The sequence below is a fragment of the Chiloscyllium punctatum genome, chromosome 16 (assembly GCF_047496795.1).
Source record: "Chiloscyllium punctatum isolate Juve2018m chromosome 16, sChiPun1.3, whole genome shotgun sequence".
Classification (NCBI taxonomy): Eukaryota; Metazoa; Chordata; class Chondrichthyes; order Orectolobiformes; family Hemiscylliidae; genus Chiloscyllium; species Chiloscyllium punctatum.
The window spans coordinates 21,732,962-21,747,207 of NC_092754.1; the positions used below are offsets into that span (position 1 = coordinate 21,732,962).

At 38.9% G+C, this 14,246-nt stretch overlaps 1 protein-coding gene across 2 annotated transcripts in view; it reads left to right on the forward strand.

Annotated features, from left to right (window-relative positions):
* The window catches only part of aldh4a1 (aldehyde dehydrogenase 4 family, member A1), a 47,455-nt gene that overhangs the window by 17,655 nt on the left and 15,554 nt on the right, over positions 1–14,246 (forward strand). For both annotated transcript variants that reach the window (XM_072586469.1, XM_072586470.1), the window contains 4 exons: positions 1,399–1,473; positions 5,055–5,242; positions 9,807–9,880; positions 12,736–12,932. In XM_072586469.1, coding sequence (XP_072442570.1) covers positions 1,399–1,473; positions 5,055–5,242; positions 9,807–9,880; positions 12,736–12,932 — 534 coding nt within the window. The remainder of the gene's footprint in view (positions 1–1,398; positions 1,474–5,054; positions 5,243–9,806; positions 9,881–12,735; positions 12,933–14,246) is intronic.

Here is a 14,246-nt window from a genome sequence, read left to right on the forward strand (position 1 = left end):
AAATTAAAATGGCTCATTCTATTAAAGGTGAATGCCTGCTTTGTTAAGTTACTGCACACGTGGTAATGGTGAAAATCATTTAAGAGTGCCAAGCTGTGATCGGCTCACATATTGCAGCAAATAGAGACATAGAGATGTACAGCATGGAAACAGACCATTCGGTCCAACCTGTCCACGCCGACCAGATATCCCAACCCAATCTAGTCCCACCTGCCAGCAACCGGCCCATATCCCTCCAAACCCTTCCTATTCAGATACCCATCCAAATGCCTCTTAAATGTTGCAATTGTACCAGCTTCCACTACATCCTCTGGTAGCTCATTCCATACACGTACCACCCTCTGCGTGAAAACATTGCCCCTTAGGTCTCTTTTATATCTTTCCCCTCTCACCCTAAACCTATGCCCTCTAGTTCTGGACTCACTGACCCCAGGGGAAAGACTTTGTGTATTTATCCTATCCATGCCCCTCATAATTTTGTAAACCTCTGTAAAATCACCCCTCAGCCTCTGACGTTCCAGGGAAAACAGCCCCAGCCTGTTCAGCCTCTTCCTGTAGCTCAAATCCTCCAACCCTAGCAACATCCTTGTAAATCTTTTCTGAACCCTTTCAAGTTTCACAACATCTTTCCAATAGGAAGGAGACCACAATTGCACACAATATTCCAACAGTGGCCTAACCAATGTCCTGTACAGCCGCAACATGACCTCCCCAATCCTGTACTCAATACTCTGACCAATAAAGGAAAGCATACCAAATGCGTTCTTCACTATCCTATCTACCTGTGACTCCACTTTCAAGGAGCTATGAACCTGCACTCCAAGGTCTCTTTGTTCAGCAACACTCCCTAGGACCTTACCATTAAGTGTATAAGTCCTGCTAAGATTTGCTTTCCCAAAATGCAGCACCTCGCACTTATCTGAATTAAACTCCATCTGCCACTTCTCAGCCCATTGGCCCATCTGGTCCAGATCCTGTTGTAATCTGAGGTAATCCTCTTCGCTCTCCACTACACCTCCAATTTTGGTGTCATCTACAAATTCACTAACTGTACCTCTTATGCTTGCATCCAAATCATTTATGTAAATGACAAAAAGTAGAGGGCCTAGCACTGATCCTTGTGGCACTCCACTGGTCACAGGCCCCCAGTCTGAAAAACGGCCCTCCACCACCACCCTCTGTCTTCTACCTTTTGAGCCAGTTCTGTATCCAAATGGCTAGTTCTCCCTGTATTCCATGAGATCTAACCTTGCTAATCAGTCTCCCATGGGGAACCTTGTCAAACGCCTTACTGAAGTCCATATAGATCACCTCTACTGCTCTATGATCTAAAACAGTATTTTATGCATTAAGTTCTGATACTGTGCTTTTACCAGTATTTTGTTTTACTTCTTTCAGGGCTTTGTAGCAGCTGTTTCTCCTTTCAACTTCACTGCTATAGGCGGAAATCTGGCAGGAGCTCCAGCACTGATGGTGAGAAACAAGGATAGCAATTTTATTTTCAAAAAGAAAATAGGTTACAAAGTGAGTCAGGCTCAGTGTACAAATCTACTGCTGTGGATGGAATCTGAAATGTTCCCAGAAGTTTCAGCCCTATAAAAATGAAGAAATTGAATTTTTTTAAAAATCTGAATGACCAGCAGTAATGTGATATAACTGAACCAAAGAGATTCTTTTACATGGATTACTTTCCAAGTTGGTGAAGTTGTTTAAATGTGTGAATCTATTTCCAGCTGGGAATTAATAACTAAAGGTGTTACTGAGGGTGAAGCTGTTGAACAAATGAACTCAGCCCCTTGTGGCATGCATAACAAGGAGGTGAATCTTTTGTTGAATAATGCAGAGTTAATGTTTCCTAACAATGGATTCAAAGAGAATACTGAGAGGAGATCTTGGAAACAATAAAATTTGAACAGGACTAGATGGTAAATGTTGGAAGTATGTTTCCAATGACTGGGATTCCAGAACCAAGGGATTGCTGTTTAAGGATCTGGGGTAGGTCATTTAGGACTGAGATGAGAAGAAATTTCTTCACCCAGAGAGTGGTGAGCCTGTAGAATTCTCTTCCACAGAAAGTGGTTGAGGACGAGACATTGAATGTTTTCAAGAACAAGTCAAATGTAGTTCTTCAGGCTAAAGGAATCAAAGGGTATGAGGGGAAAGCCGGTACAGGGGACTGAGTTGGATGATGAGCTATGTTCATATTGAGTGATGGAGCAGACTGGAAGGATGGAATAGCTGCCTCCTTCTCCAATTTTTGTACAATTCTATGCTTATCACAACAGAAAGAAAAAGACAGATTTGAATCTTGTTTAAATTATTGAGGTGAAAAATTATTAACTAGTTAATGATATGGTAACACAATAGAGAATTACCCAAAATCAGTAAAGTAAAACAAAGAACTTCAGATGCTAGAAATCTGAAACAAAAGCATAGGTTGCAAGAGAAACTCTATAGGTCTGGCAGCATCTGGAGAGAGAAAGCAGAGTTAAGGTTTCATGTCCATTGACGACCCTCCAGAACCCAAAATCAGCAATAACTTCAGATGCTCATTTACAGGCCTCTATAATGGCTGGTATTGGTAGACAATTGCAGTACAAGTCGTTCATTAACACAAACTCGCTGCAACACGATTGACAAATTGGGGACACTTTCTAAAGCACGAAGTTTGAAAGCATGTATTCTATAACATGATTCAGGCCCCCTTGGTTTAAATGGTGCTGCTATTACGGGATTGCACAAGAATGGAACGGCTACGTTATAGCAGAACTGACTGTGTTAGAGGTATTTTTTTCCCTGGTTAATTTAGAGTGTAGCAATTTTGTTTTGTTTTATGTACCTTTTTATGTCAAACTTAGAACTGTTTCAAGCTGGGTCAGAATCCTCAAACTCCCTCTCTAATAGTATTGTGGCTGCATCTACACTAAATGGACTGCAACATTCCAAGAAGGCATACAACCACCACCTCTTGAGGGCAGTTAGAAGTCAGCAATAAATGCTGGCTCAGCCAGCAAAACCCACATTCCCTGAATGAATACAAAAGAACTGATGCCCACTTTTCTTTTTAAAAAAAATCAAGAAAGTATGCTCCAAGGTTAGTATAAATCACTTTGACCATCCACCATTTAATTATATTAGAGGCAAATAAAGAAATTTATCTCTCAAAATTGAGTGGATTACGATCTTTAATTTTCAAAACATGTTGCCAAAATACCCTGCTGGTTATTTTCATTTGTTTGGAATTTTAAAATAAAAGCACAGTTGAAAACAGTTGCTTGGAACTTTTTTGTCCACAAAATGTCCATTGTTCAGTTCTGCTGGATATCCTGTAGTATGTACATTTTCATAGTATGCTGTTACGTTGTAGAATTTGATTATATTAACTTCACTTTAAAATGCACCATTAATATAATGAAATAAACCTTCAAAGGCTTTTTGCAAGAGTGTAGCTCAAACAAAAAAAAACTTGATACAAAGTCATCAGGAGGCATTGGGATGGGTGAACAAATCTTAGTGAGAAGAAGTAGGTTTTGAGGCAGGGCAGTTGGAGATGTTTAGGGAGGGAATTCCAACAGCTCTGTCCTTGGTAGCTAAAGACATAGCAATCAATGATTGTGTGGAGATGAAAGTAGGTTGTTAAGAGAGGATCAGTAACTGTTCAGAGTCAATAAAGGACACTGACCTTGTGGGCATTTGGCTCAGCCTCCAACAATATCAAGGAGAGAGTTGAAGTTCGTAGCTCGGGTGAAATATATTGAACTTTGGTCATTCCAATATTGATTGTGCTTTCTGCTTAATCAGTACTGGATTTGGATTAAGCAGAGTAAAAAAAGAATGAGAGACTGGAAAAGTCAAGAGAGGTGGTGTTGGGCAGGGTGGGTAACATCGGTGTGCATGTGAAATGTGCTTTAGGATGTCATTGAAGGGCAGTATTTAAGTATGTAAGGAATGAATGAAAGATCTTTGGTGCCTCTGGGGATGCTGGTCCAGAGGAGCAAGAAGAAAAGTTATTACAGGTGATTGTTTGGTTACTAGATAAGTGTGGAATCAGATGAAAACAATTTCACCCATGTGGAAGCAGTGTTCTTGCTAATTTTTGTTCTCATGCACGGACCTTTGAGATCTGAAGAAGGAAGTCAATGCTGCAAACAACATTGGCATGCTGATCACCATGCATGGGCCTTTAGTGGCTGGCAGTGTTCACAGCTGTTCAGTTTAGAGGAATCATTGCCTGGAAGGAGTTGTTGGAGAACAGCGTGGTCCCAATACAGGGAGACATCATGATATACTTGCCTCCAGTTTGAATATCAGTCACTTACCACCATGTTCACTTTCTTTCTTAGTTAATTTCACATTCAAACTGCCATGGCCCCTTTTAATCTCATAAGCATCATTTTTGCTATGTAGTCCATTATAGTAAGGCACTTTTATGAATTGACTTTTGAAAGTCAGTGAACATTAACAGCATTACTTTAAGAACTTGAATTCAGTTTGGCAGATTGATTTGCCTTTATCAAATCATTTGTTAACCTATGTTCTTCCAAATGCAAATTAACATTTCTTCCTGACTGCATTACCTAAAAGTTTTCCGAACACAGCTGTTGGGAGCACTGGTCTGGAGTGGTTGGACTCGCTCCTGCCTTTCAGAATAAGTGTGTGACATTTGGAATTCACTAGACCTCACCATTTCCATATTCAAGGGAGATTAAAGATTATGTCAAACAACCACAATTTCTATCCTTGGTTCCCTCAGCCAGTTATGATGCAATCTATCCATACTATGGGACTACTCTAAGCATGCCAACCCTTTAATCAATTCCTTATGTATCTTAATCCTATCTAATTTCTCTACTGTCTCTTGATATTGGTTGAATCCTCTTCTTTTGTGATGACTGAAGCAAAGTACTCATCTTTAGACATGCTGTCTGCTTCTTCTGAACTGCATTTTCCTGTTAAAATGTTTTTGTGCAGAATATTATTTTTTCATTATGTATTGTGGTTTTAGAATTAGTGAATTTTTTGCAGGAAAACAAACTGTTGTGTTGTGATTCTAGGGTAACGTGGTGGTCTGGAAACCCAGTGATACAGCTATGGCTGCAAGCTACACTGTGTACAAAATACTTCTTGAAGCTGGCCTGCCACCGAATGTCATCCAGTTTGTTCCAAGTGATGGGCCACTATTTGGAGAAACTATTACAGAATCTGAGCACTTAGCAGGAATCAACTTCACCGGCAGTGTCCCGTAAGTAGTGACAACAGCAACAAATTCTGTTCATGGAGCAGCTTTAACAGGCAAAATTTAACAGCAAGCTAAAGAAAGACGCATTAGGACAAGTGCTCAAAAGCTTGGTCTGAGAAGTAGGTATTAGAGAGCAGCTTCACAGAAGGGTGAAATAAGTTTAGGAAATGTTATCCCACAACTTTGGGCCACTGCAGATGAAGGTACAGCCATCAGTGGTATGATGAAGGGACGGGAATTGCAGAATTTTCTATTATTGGAATAGCATGGAGAAATTATAGAAATGGGGATCCAAAGAGTGATTTGAACATGAGGATGAGCATTTTAAAATCAAGGAAGTGGGAGGAGTCTGGGAATTGATACAAGTCCATGAGCAAGGGCTGACGAGTGAATGGTACAACAGAAGTTATCTTATGGATGGCAATGTTTTGGGATATGGAGTGTGGAAGATATGGACAAGGATATAATTTGTGGAGGTGAGACTGTAATTGACCAGTATTAGTAACTATAGAAGTATGGTATCAAATGGAAGATCAATGTAGGTGACTTTGATAAAGTTTATTTTTCTGCAAGAGATAAGGTGCAGGCAAAATAAATTTAGGTTGGAAGTGGAATGAAAATTCAAAGGCATAAAAATAAATAATCAGAGATGGCATTGCAGTAGAAACAAAAGGAAACAGAACAAGATGAGATGACAAGACTTGAGGGTATGCTATGACAATAGAAGAATCACTAAATCTGAAAGAAGGCAAGGTGAATAGAGATATATGTTAAAATCAATGTGTTTGTGAAGCTTAGATGCTGAGAGACAAAGCAGTGAAGGAATCTCAGGGCAAAACAAGGAATGGTACTTGGGTGATTTGTCGAGAACAAAATTTTAAAGGAGATACTGGTGGAGTGTAACAAAGTAAAGTGATAGGAGGGAAAGGAAGTAGAGATGCAAGCCAAGATGTGTTTTGGTAAACAGTGTTGGAGAAACTCAGCAGGTCCAGCAGTGTGAAAGAGAAACAGGGTTAATATTCCAAGTCCAATTTGGCTCCTGTTCAGTGAGAGTCATATCAATTCTGCAGGTGCTGTAAGCAGTGTCAGTGATGGAAGGTGTAGGCAGACAAGAAACCTTTTAATAAAAGGAGGAAATGTCATCATCCATGAGCCAAGTTTTTTTTAAAATTAAAGTGATGTGGTTAATACAGTTATCTACAATGAACTCATTGCTATGAAGGACATTCTGGAGAGATACAAAGAAGGTTGGTGATTGTTGATTAATTGCAGGTCCAAATGATGAGTGGGGTTGAAAGAGGTTTGGTAAAATTAGCCCCAGTGGATAAGATCTATGTGAGGCATAGGTCAAAAGATCTTTTCCAAGGGCTACTTTTTGATATTCAGGGGTTACTTTATTTTCACTAATACATAAGATGATGCAGTCATATCGTAATAATAATACTCTCTGTAAAATGTTGACATAATTCTCACAAGCAGAATGAAAATAGATCATTAATATCCTCAATAATTAACAACACTCCACTAAATTTAAAGCCACAATGTAAGAAGAAAGAAATAATTACCTGGACACTGCATTATAGATACATGAGGCATGTGTTAACAAAAATTACTTTTTCAAAGATAGCCAGCATACATTTTGCACAAAAGGATGTCATAGTAAACATACCTGAAGACTAGTGAGGTCACAGCTGATATAATTCTATAAAGAAAGTAGAATAATTTTCACTTCGCAGTTACAACTCCTTGTTGTCTCTCAGCTGTCAATTTCAGATTTAAGTATAACAATTAACAGTATCCATTACATTTTTAAGCATGGTAGCTCCTGACCTTGTGTAAACTTTACCTAGAGATTTTACGTTAATCTGTACGGAATTCATTACCTCAGTAATTTAAAGTTTTCTTGGATTCTAGTTAGATAAGTATTCCTTTATTGACACGTTTAGAACTATTCGCTTTCCTCACCTCTTGCAGCTCCTTAACCCCCACACCTCTCTTCCAGCTTCCCTCTGGTCCCTTTGCAACCTCCCTCTTCATTCCATCCCCTCAGTGTCTGAAGCTTCATTCTTTCCCTAGGAGTGCACTGCAGCCGCCACTTCTCCCCACACCCTCACAGCTCTTGCTGCCTCCTTTTTCTGCCCTCTTTTATCCTTCTTCCCTTCCATTTCTCCCCTTGTTAGATCCTCATTTCATTTCTCCCTCCCACAAAAAAAAGCTACCTCGTTCCTTCACAAGCCCTCTTACAAGTTTAGCCCTGATCTGGCAAAAGACCCTTGACAAGCAAAAGAGTTATCGTCCCATCCTCAGCAGAAGTTGACACCTAGCTCCCTATCCTGGACTCACCTTTGACCAATGCTTCCCTGGTGATTCCCTCACTGTCAGCACTTACTTTCCTAACTACTGGATATTTCTCCAATCACAAGCTAGGTTCTCTCTAGAAAGTGAGCATATGTGTGATTGGAGGAGCAACTCCTTTCCACTTCCTCCCTTCTACGTATAATGATGACTTTTCTTCAGTTGGTCATCTCCGTGAGTGGATTCTCCTGGGTGTTTTGTACAGTCTTCATGGACAGATCTGCCTGCAACCCACATGTGTTTTGAGTGTTAGTATGCACAACAGTGAAAGAATAAATGTGACTTTTGGGGTCGCTCCTTGTAGGAGGCAGTAACAAGCACTGGAATTTCTCCATATATGAAAAAATGAAAAGCTGAGAAGGAATCTCCCAGGCTTAGTCATGAGATAATGAAGCCTTTGACCAACAGCAGGAAAGCACAAAGGTACGAGTGGTCATTTAGAGAGGTTGAAAAGTCACCCAGAGGTGAGAAGTTAAATGGTGGTTTGTATTGGTGGTGAAATGGGAGATAAGAAAGAAGGTTCCAAAGATAAAGACAGGTGGAGGTAATGAGCTTTGGTCTGGAATGGCAGTCAGAAAGAGAGAGACCACAGATTTGGGCTACCACAATGGTGTGCAATTTGGAGATTGCAAGACATTTTATGATCCTGTCATGAAGAATTTGGAAAAAGTCTCCTTCATATTAGATTATAGAAAGATATATAAAGCACTTGCACTCGAATTTCTCATTTATTTTAACTATTTCAAGTGAGCTAAGTATGTGATCAAATTAGCAAATACTTCTGAGTTTGTAGCGTTTCTTCTCTAATAAATTAAGGGACTGTTATAGGGAGTGAAGTGAAATAAATAACTGGAGAAAAGAAGAAACCTCTTGCAAAATAACTCCACTATGAAAGATCAACAATCAGAACCATACATCAATAGTCAGGCAATCCTAAGGTATGAAATGGATGGAGTAAGGATGGAATTCTTTTTAATAAGTAGAGAGATTGAAACTTACTTTAAGGCATTTGATAAAGCCCAGCTAAGCAATATTAAAATGGAGGGACTGCAATCCAGTGCAAATCAGCATGAACAAGAGTAATCAATAGGTGTAACTTGTTACAGGTACAGATAATAAGGAGATTTTGCTGAAAGTTAGAGTGTAGAGAATGGGAGGTCAACAGTAGTCCAAAATCTCATTGAATATGAAGGCAGAAAGAGATAACAATTAGGGTATTAGCAACAGATGAGTTGAGATGGGGAGAATATGGAATTCAAAACTTGACTGTGCATTGAAGAAATTCTGGAGTTTGCTATTTGTTTAATTCATTCTATTTAAGGTTAAATAGCAATTTGAAAGCAGAGCTAGCTGCATCAAAGATCTGTGCAGCTTGTGCTAAGGTGCAAATTTGAAGTACCTCAACATTTGGGTGCTGTATTTGCATGTTTACAAGTTTGCATGGATAATTTTCATTGTATATGTTTGCATTGAAATTTATACCAGCAGGTCTCAAATGTTTGAGGAAGGTTTATGGCTGTAGGAATTCGCTTTCAAATTTTCAGTAAAGAATTGACAGCACGGACTGAATTGTCATCTGTGCTGTTTTTAAAAAAAAAAATTTCAGAGAGATGTAATTCAATTTACTTAAAACAGAGGGAGGCCATTGTGCTACCCCTCTGGTGGAGTGCTCTAATTAATCTCAGACTTCTGCTCTTCATACCATATTATTCCTTCAAGTATTGAATTCTCACTTCAAAATTAATATCGATATGATTTCACCATGCTTTCATGTATGTTCCAAATCCTATCAATTCAGTGTCTAAGAAAAGAAAATTCTCATATCCCATAGTTCCTCTGTCAAACATATTACATTTGTTTCCTCAGGTTACTGACCATTCTGTCACTGAAGTGGGAAATAATGAGAAACTTTCAAGAATTATTAATGTTTTGAACACCTGTATCAAATCTTGACCACTTCTGTAAGAGTTTTTAAGATTGATTTTAAGATTATTTACAGAGAGCAAATGATTTGTGATGAATTGAAAATTGTTTGTAACAAAAACATGAATTCTGGAAAATCTCAGCAGGCCTGCAGCGTCTGTGGAGAGAAATCAGAGTTAATGTTTCAGGTCCAGTGACCCTTCCTCAGAAAATTATTTGTTACCTCTTAAAGATATTGTGAAAGCTTGAAAGGTACATACATGTCAATTAGCTATTTGTCCTTCTCCAGAACATTTAAACATCTTTGGAAGCTGGTGTCTAAGAAACTGGACAAATACCGGACTTTTCCTCGCCTCTCTGGAGGTAGGAATATTTTGATGTAACTCAAATGAACCCTGTTTTGGGAGGAAATATGAGGATAGATAATGCAAAATAACATAAAGATTGCAGTTTTAAAACAGACATAGGAGCAGTTAAATCTGAGGGCCCATGTGCACCACTTGTTGAAGGTGGCATGGCAGATTTAAGAAAGTTACAAATATCATGTTGAACATGGACTTCTTAAGTAGAAAAGGAAGTTATGTGGAACCTTACAAACCAATGATTTGTGTTCATTGGAACTATCACATCCAATTCTGGCCACTCATTCTTTTGAAAGGGCGTGACGGCAGAAAAAGCTTTTCCAAAAGAATATTCCCAAGAATAAGGGATTTAACTTATGTAAATAGATTGGGGAAACTGGAGACATGTTTTCATAGATATTTGATATAAAGATGTTCAAACTCGTAGTCCAAACAGAGTAAATAGGGAGCAAAGTTTTGTAAGACTGGAAGAGTCAAGAGCTTGGGAACAATTCTTTTGGGGTCAATGGCAAAAGGACTAAAGGCAAGTGAGGAAAATTATTCAGTAAATGGTTAAGATCTGGAATGCATTGCCAGAAGTGTAGTGCAGACAGACAAGGCCATCAAAAGAATATTGAATAATTAACTGAGGCGAGAAAATGTTCAAGACTAGCAGAAAAAAAGAGTAAAGTAAGACGAGCTGAGTTGCTCTTCCATGTGGATACAGGTCAAATTGTTGCCTTATGTGCTATAACTATTTTGTGGTTCTGTAATAATCTTTGTAATTTACAGTATTTTTGCGTCATCCACAAGCTAAATATTTAGACAGAACGTAACTTCTTGGTGTTTCTGAAGTCCTTGTTGCAGTTTCAAGTTTGCTTTTAATCCCAAAATAAGTATTGGATATTGAACTTCAAATCAGCACTGACAACAGGAGAACTCTTTTCCGAGCTAGATTTATTACAGAGAATTTTATTTTCATGTACATGTTCATTTGAATAATGTAGCAGGATAATAGTTTGTTGGACTTAATTGCTGCAAGCCATCTGAAGTGTACCTCTTTTTGCACTACATTAGATATCCCTTAGCAGTATACAAGAATAATAATTACCAAAAATCCGCAGCCCATTATTGATGTACTGTTTTTGTACAAAGGCAAATGGTTAAGAGCCCAAAATATTTTGAACAATGAATTGAGAAGGCAAAACTAACATCACAGGAAGCATGAATTCTCGAAGCTTTTTATATGCTGTGAGTAACAAAATATTGCTAAGATCCCAGTACTTAAAACAAAACATCAAGAACCTCCACTGCTTTGGACTAAAACCTTGACCTTTTTTTTCCCTGCTCCAGCTCCGTGGTTTTTTTCTAGCTTGCACTGATAGTGCTATTTATTTGCATCAATCAAAATTTTAAAACTGGAACTACAAGATCTCTGTGCTCCATCTTTTGCCCTAGTTGTGCTAGCCCTGCATATTTTCCCCCTTCAGTTAATTATTCAATGTCGTTTTGACGGCATTAATTAAATCTGTCTCCAACACACTTACTAGCAATCCATTAACCTTTGGCTGCTACTCACTCACATTTTCAGGTCTCCAAAGTAACCGCATATAAAGAAAGAAAATTACAGCACAGGAACAAGACCCTTCGGTCCCCCTAGCCTGCACCGATCCAAATTCTCTATCTAAACCTGTCGCCTATTTTCTAAGGATCTGGATCCCTCTGTTCCCTAACGATTCATTTATCTGTCTAAATATAGCTTAAATGATGCTATCGTGCCTGCCTCTATCACCTCCACCGGCAATGCGTCCCAGGCACCCACCACCCTTTGCGTAAAGAACTTTGCACGCATATCTCCCTTAAGCTTTTCCCCTCTCACCTTTGAACTCATGACCTCTAGTAATTGAATCCCCCCCACTGGGGAAAAAAATCTTTTTGCATTCACCCTATCTATACCTCTATCCATCCTGTCTATACCTCATGATTTTGTAGACCTCAATGAGGTCCCACCTCAACCTCCATTCTTGTATTAAAATTTTTCCTAAGCTACTCAACTTCTCTTCATAGATCACACCCTCCATACAGGCAGCTTCCTGGTGAACTTCCTCTGCACCCTCTCCAAAGCATTCACGTTCTTTTGGTAATGTGGCGACCAGAACTATAGTCAGTATTCCAAATGTGACCGAACCATATGTAACATGGTTACAACTGTAACACGACCTGCCAACTCCTGTACTCAGTACCCAGTCCGATGAAGGAAAGCATGCTGTATGCCGCCTTGACCACTCTATGGAGTTGCATTGCCACCTTCAAGGTACAATGGACCTGAACACCCAGATCTCTCTGTACATCAATTTTCCCCAGGACTTTTCCATTTACCATCTAGTTTGCTCTTGAATTGGATGTTCCAAAATGCATCACCTCGCATTTGCCTGGATTGAGCGCCTCTGCCATTTTTCTGCCCAACTCTCCAATCTATCTATATTCTGCTGCATTCTCAGACAGTCCCCTTCCCTATCTAAGCTACTCCACCAATCTTAGTGTCATCTGCAAACTTGCTAATCAGACCCCTAAACCTTCCTCCAGATCGTTTATGTATATCAGAAACAACAGTGGTCCCAACATGGATCCCTGTGGAACACCACTGGTCACAGTTCTCCATTTTGAGAAACCCCCTTCCACTACTACTATCTGTCTCCTGCTGCCCAGCTAGTTCTTTATCCATCCAGCCAAATCACCCTGGACCCTGTGTGACTTCACTTTCTCCATCAGCCTACCATGGGGAACCTTATCAAATGCCTTACTGAAGTCCATGTATGTGACATCTACAGCCCTGCCCTCATTAATCAACTCTAAGGATAATTTTTATATTTGCAGAATGTGGTGGTAAAAACTTTCACTTTGTGCACAAATCAGCTGATATTGGCAGTGTGGTAAATGGTACCATTCGTTCTGCCTTTGAGTATGGAGGGCAAAAATGTTCAGCCTGTTCAAGAATGTATGTACCTGATTCATTGTGGCCTGAAATTAAAAAGAATCTCCTGGAGGAGCAGAAGAAAATTAAAGTGGGAAATGTAAGTAAGACAAAATTCAAACCACTTGTTCTGACGTTTTTTTCTTTTTATTGAGGATCCCAGGTGAAATGCCAGGATCCATAAGGCAGGATAACACGAAAGTGGTAAATCAAGAAGAGTGATTAGGTGAACTAAATTTGTGCTTAAATCTGTGGATTGAAGATGATGTGACAAAGCTGGGTTTAATGGCTTTTATGTAACTTGAATATGAAACACAAACTGTAGTGAGAAACTATGTCATACCCTAAATTGATGCTGATAATATGCTTTTGATTATTTCTAAGGCTACAGGATTGAAAGAGGTAGCACTTTTAGCATTTCATAATCAATATCATTGTTTGCACATCATTCCACACTGTCTATGAAACCTTCCCTACCCAATATTCCATCTCTAGACTGCTGTGAATTCCATCCTCTTTCCCCATGTACACTGGCTGAATGCCAAGATTTAAGCCGTCATACCTCTGACCTCTGGAATTCTTTTCCAGAATTCCTCTATTCAGTTGCCTGCCTCCATTCTTCAAAGACTTCTTGCTTCAAAAGTTAGCTGTAAGGTCACCTTCCTTCATTTTCCCTGTTCCCTCTCTTGTTTATCAGCCTCCTTGTGAGATTCCTTGCATGTTTGTCTTTATTATTGGAATTTTAGGAATGCAAGTGGTAATTTTTCTGTAAAGGTTTGCTGATCATTTCTGGATACTGGACTGTCTTTGTGGAACCTTGCAGTGTTCATAAGATTTATTATAGTGAAGTCGTCTAAAATGTGCACAATCATCTCCAATACTATGAAGAAAACAGAAAGCAAGAATCTTTGAGTGTAGCAGCCACTTATTTGCAAGATAAATAAAATAATACTTGAAGCAGTGTCAACTTATTTATTATCAAACATGTGAATTCACGGAAAGAGACTGGATCTCTTCATTTTAATTACCTAAATACCAAGACAGAAAACTAGCAAAGACTGAAATTCTTGACAAAGGTGTGGGCCTGATAATATTTGTAAACAAGGAGATATACTGGAAGTTCAGTGGTACATAGGCACAAATTCAGGTACAGGGGATATCCGAAATCTCTTCAGGTTTTTATTTATACAGCAAAAAAATCCTGAAGAACAAATATGTATGTTTTAACAAATAACAGATTCAAAAATGATGGAAACTAAAAGTGAGAGGTTTACTCTCCCTAAGCGATCTGGGATATCCTACAAATTTTAATCATAACACTACTGTTTTTTTTTGGTGTGGTGGTTTTTCCTGACACTTTGGTGTCTATAGGGAATGCATTTTTCACCAAATCTACTAGCACAAATACTAATAT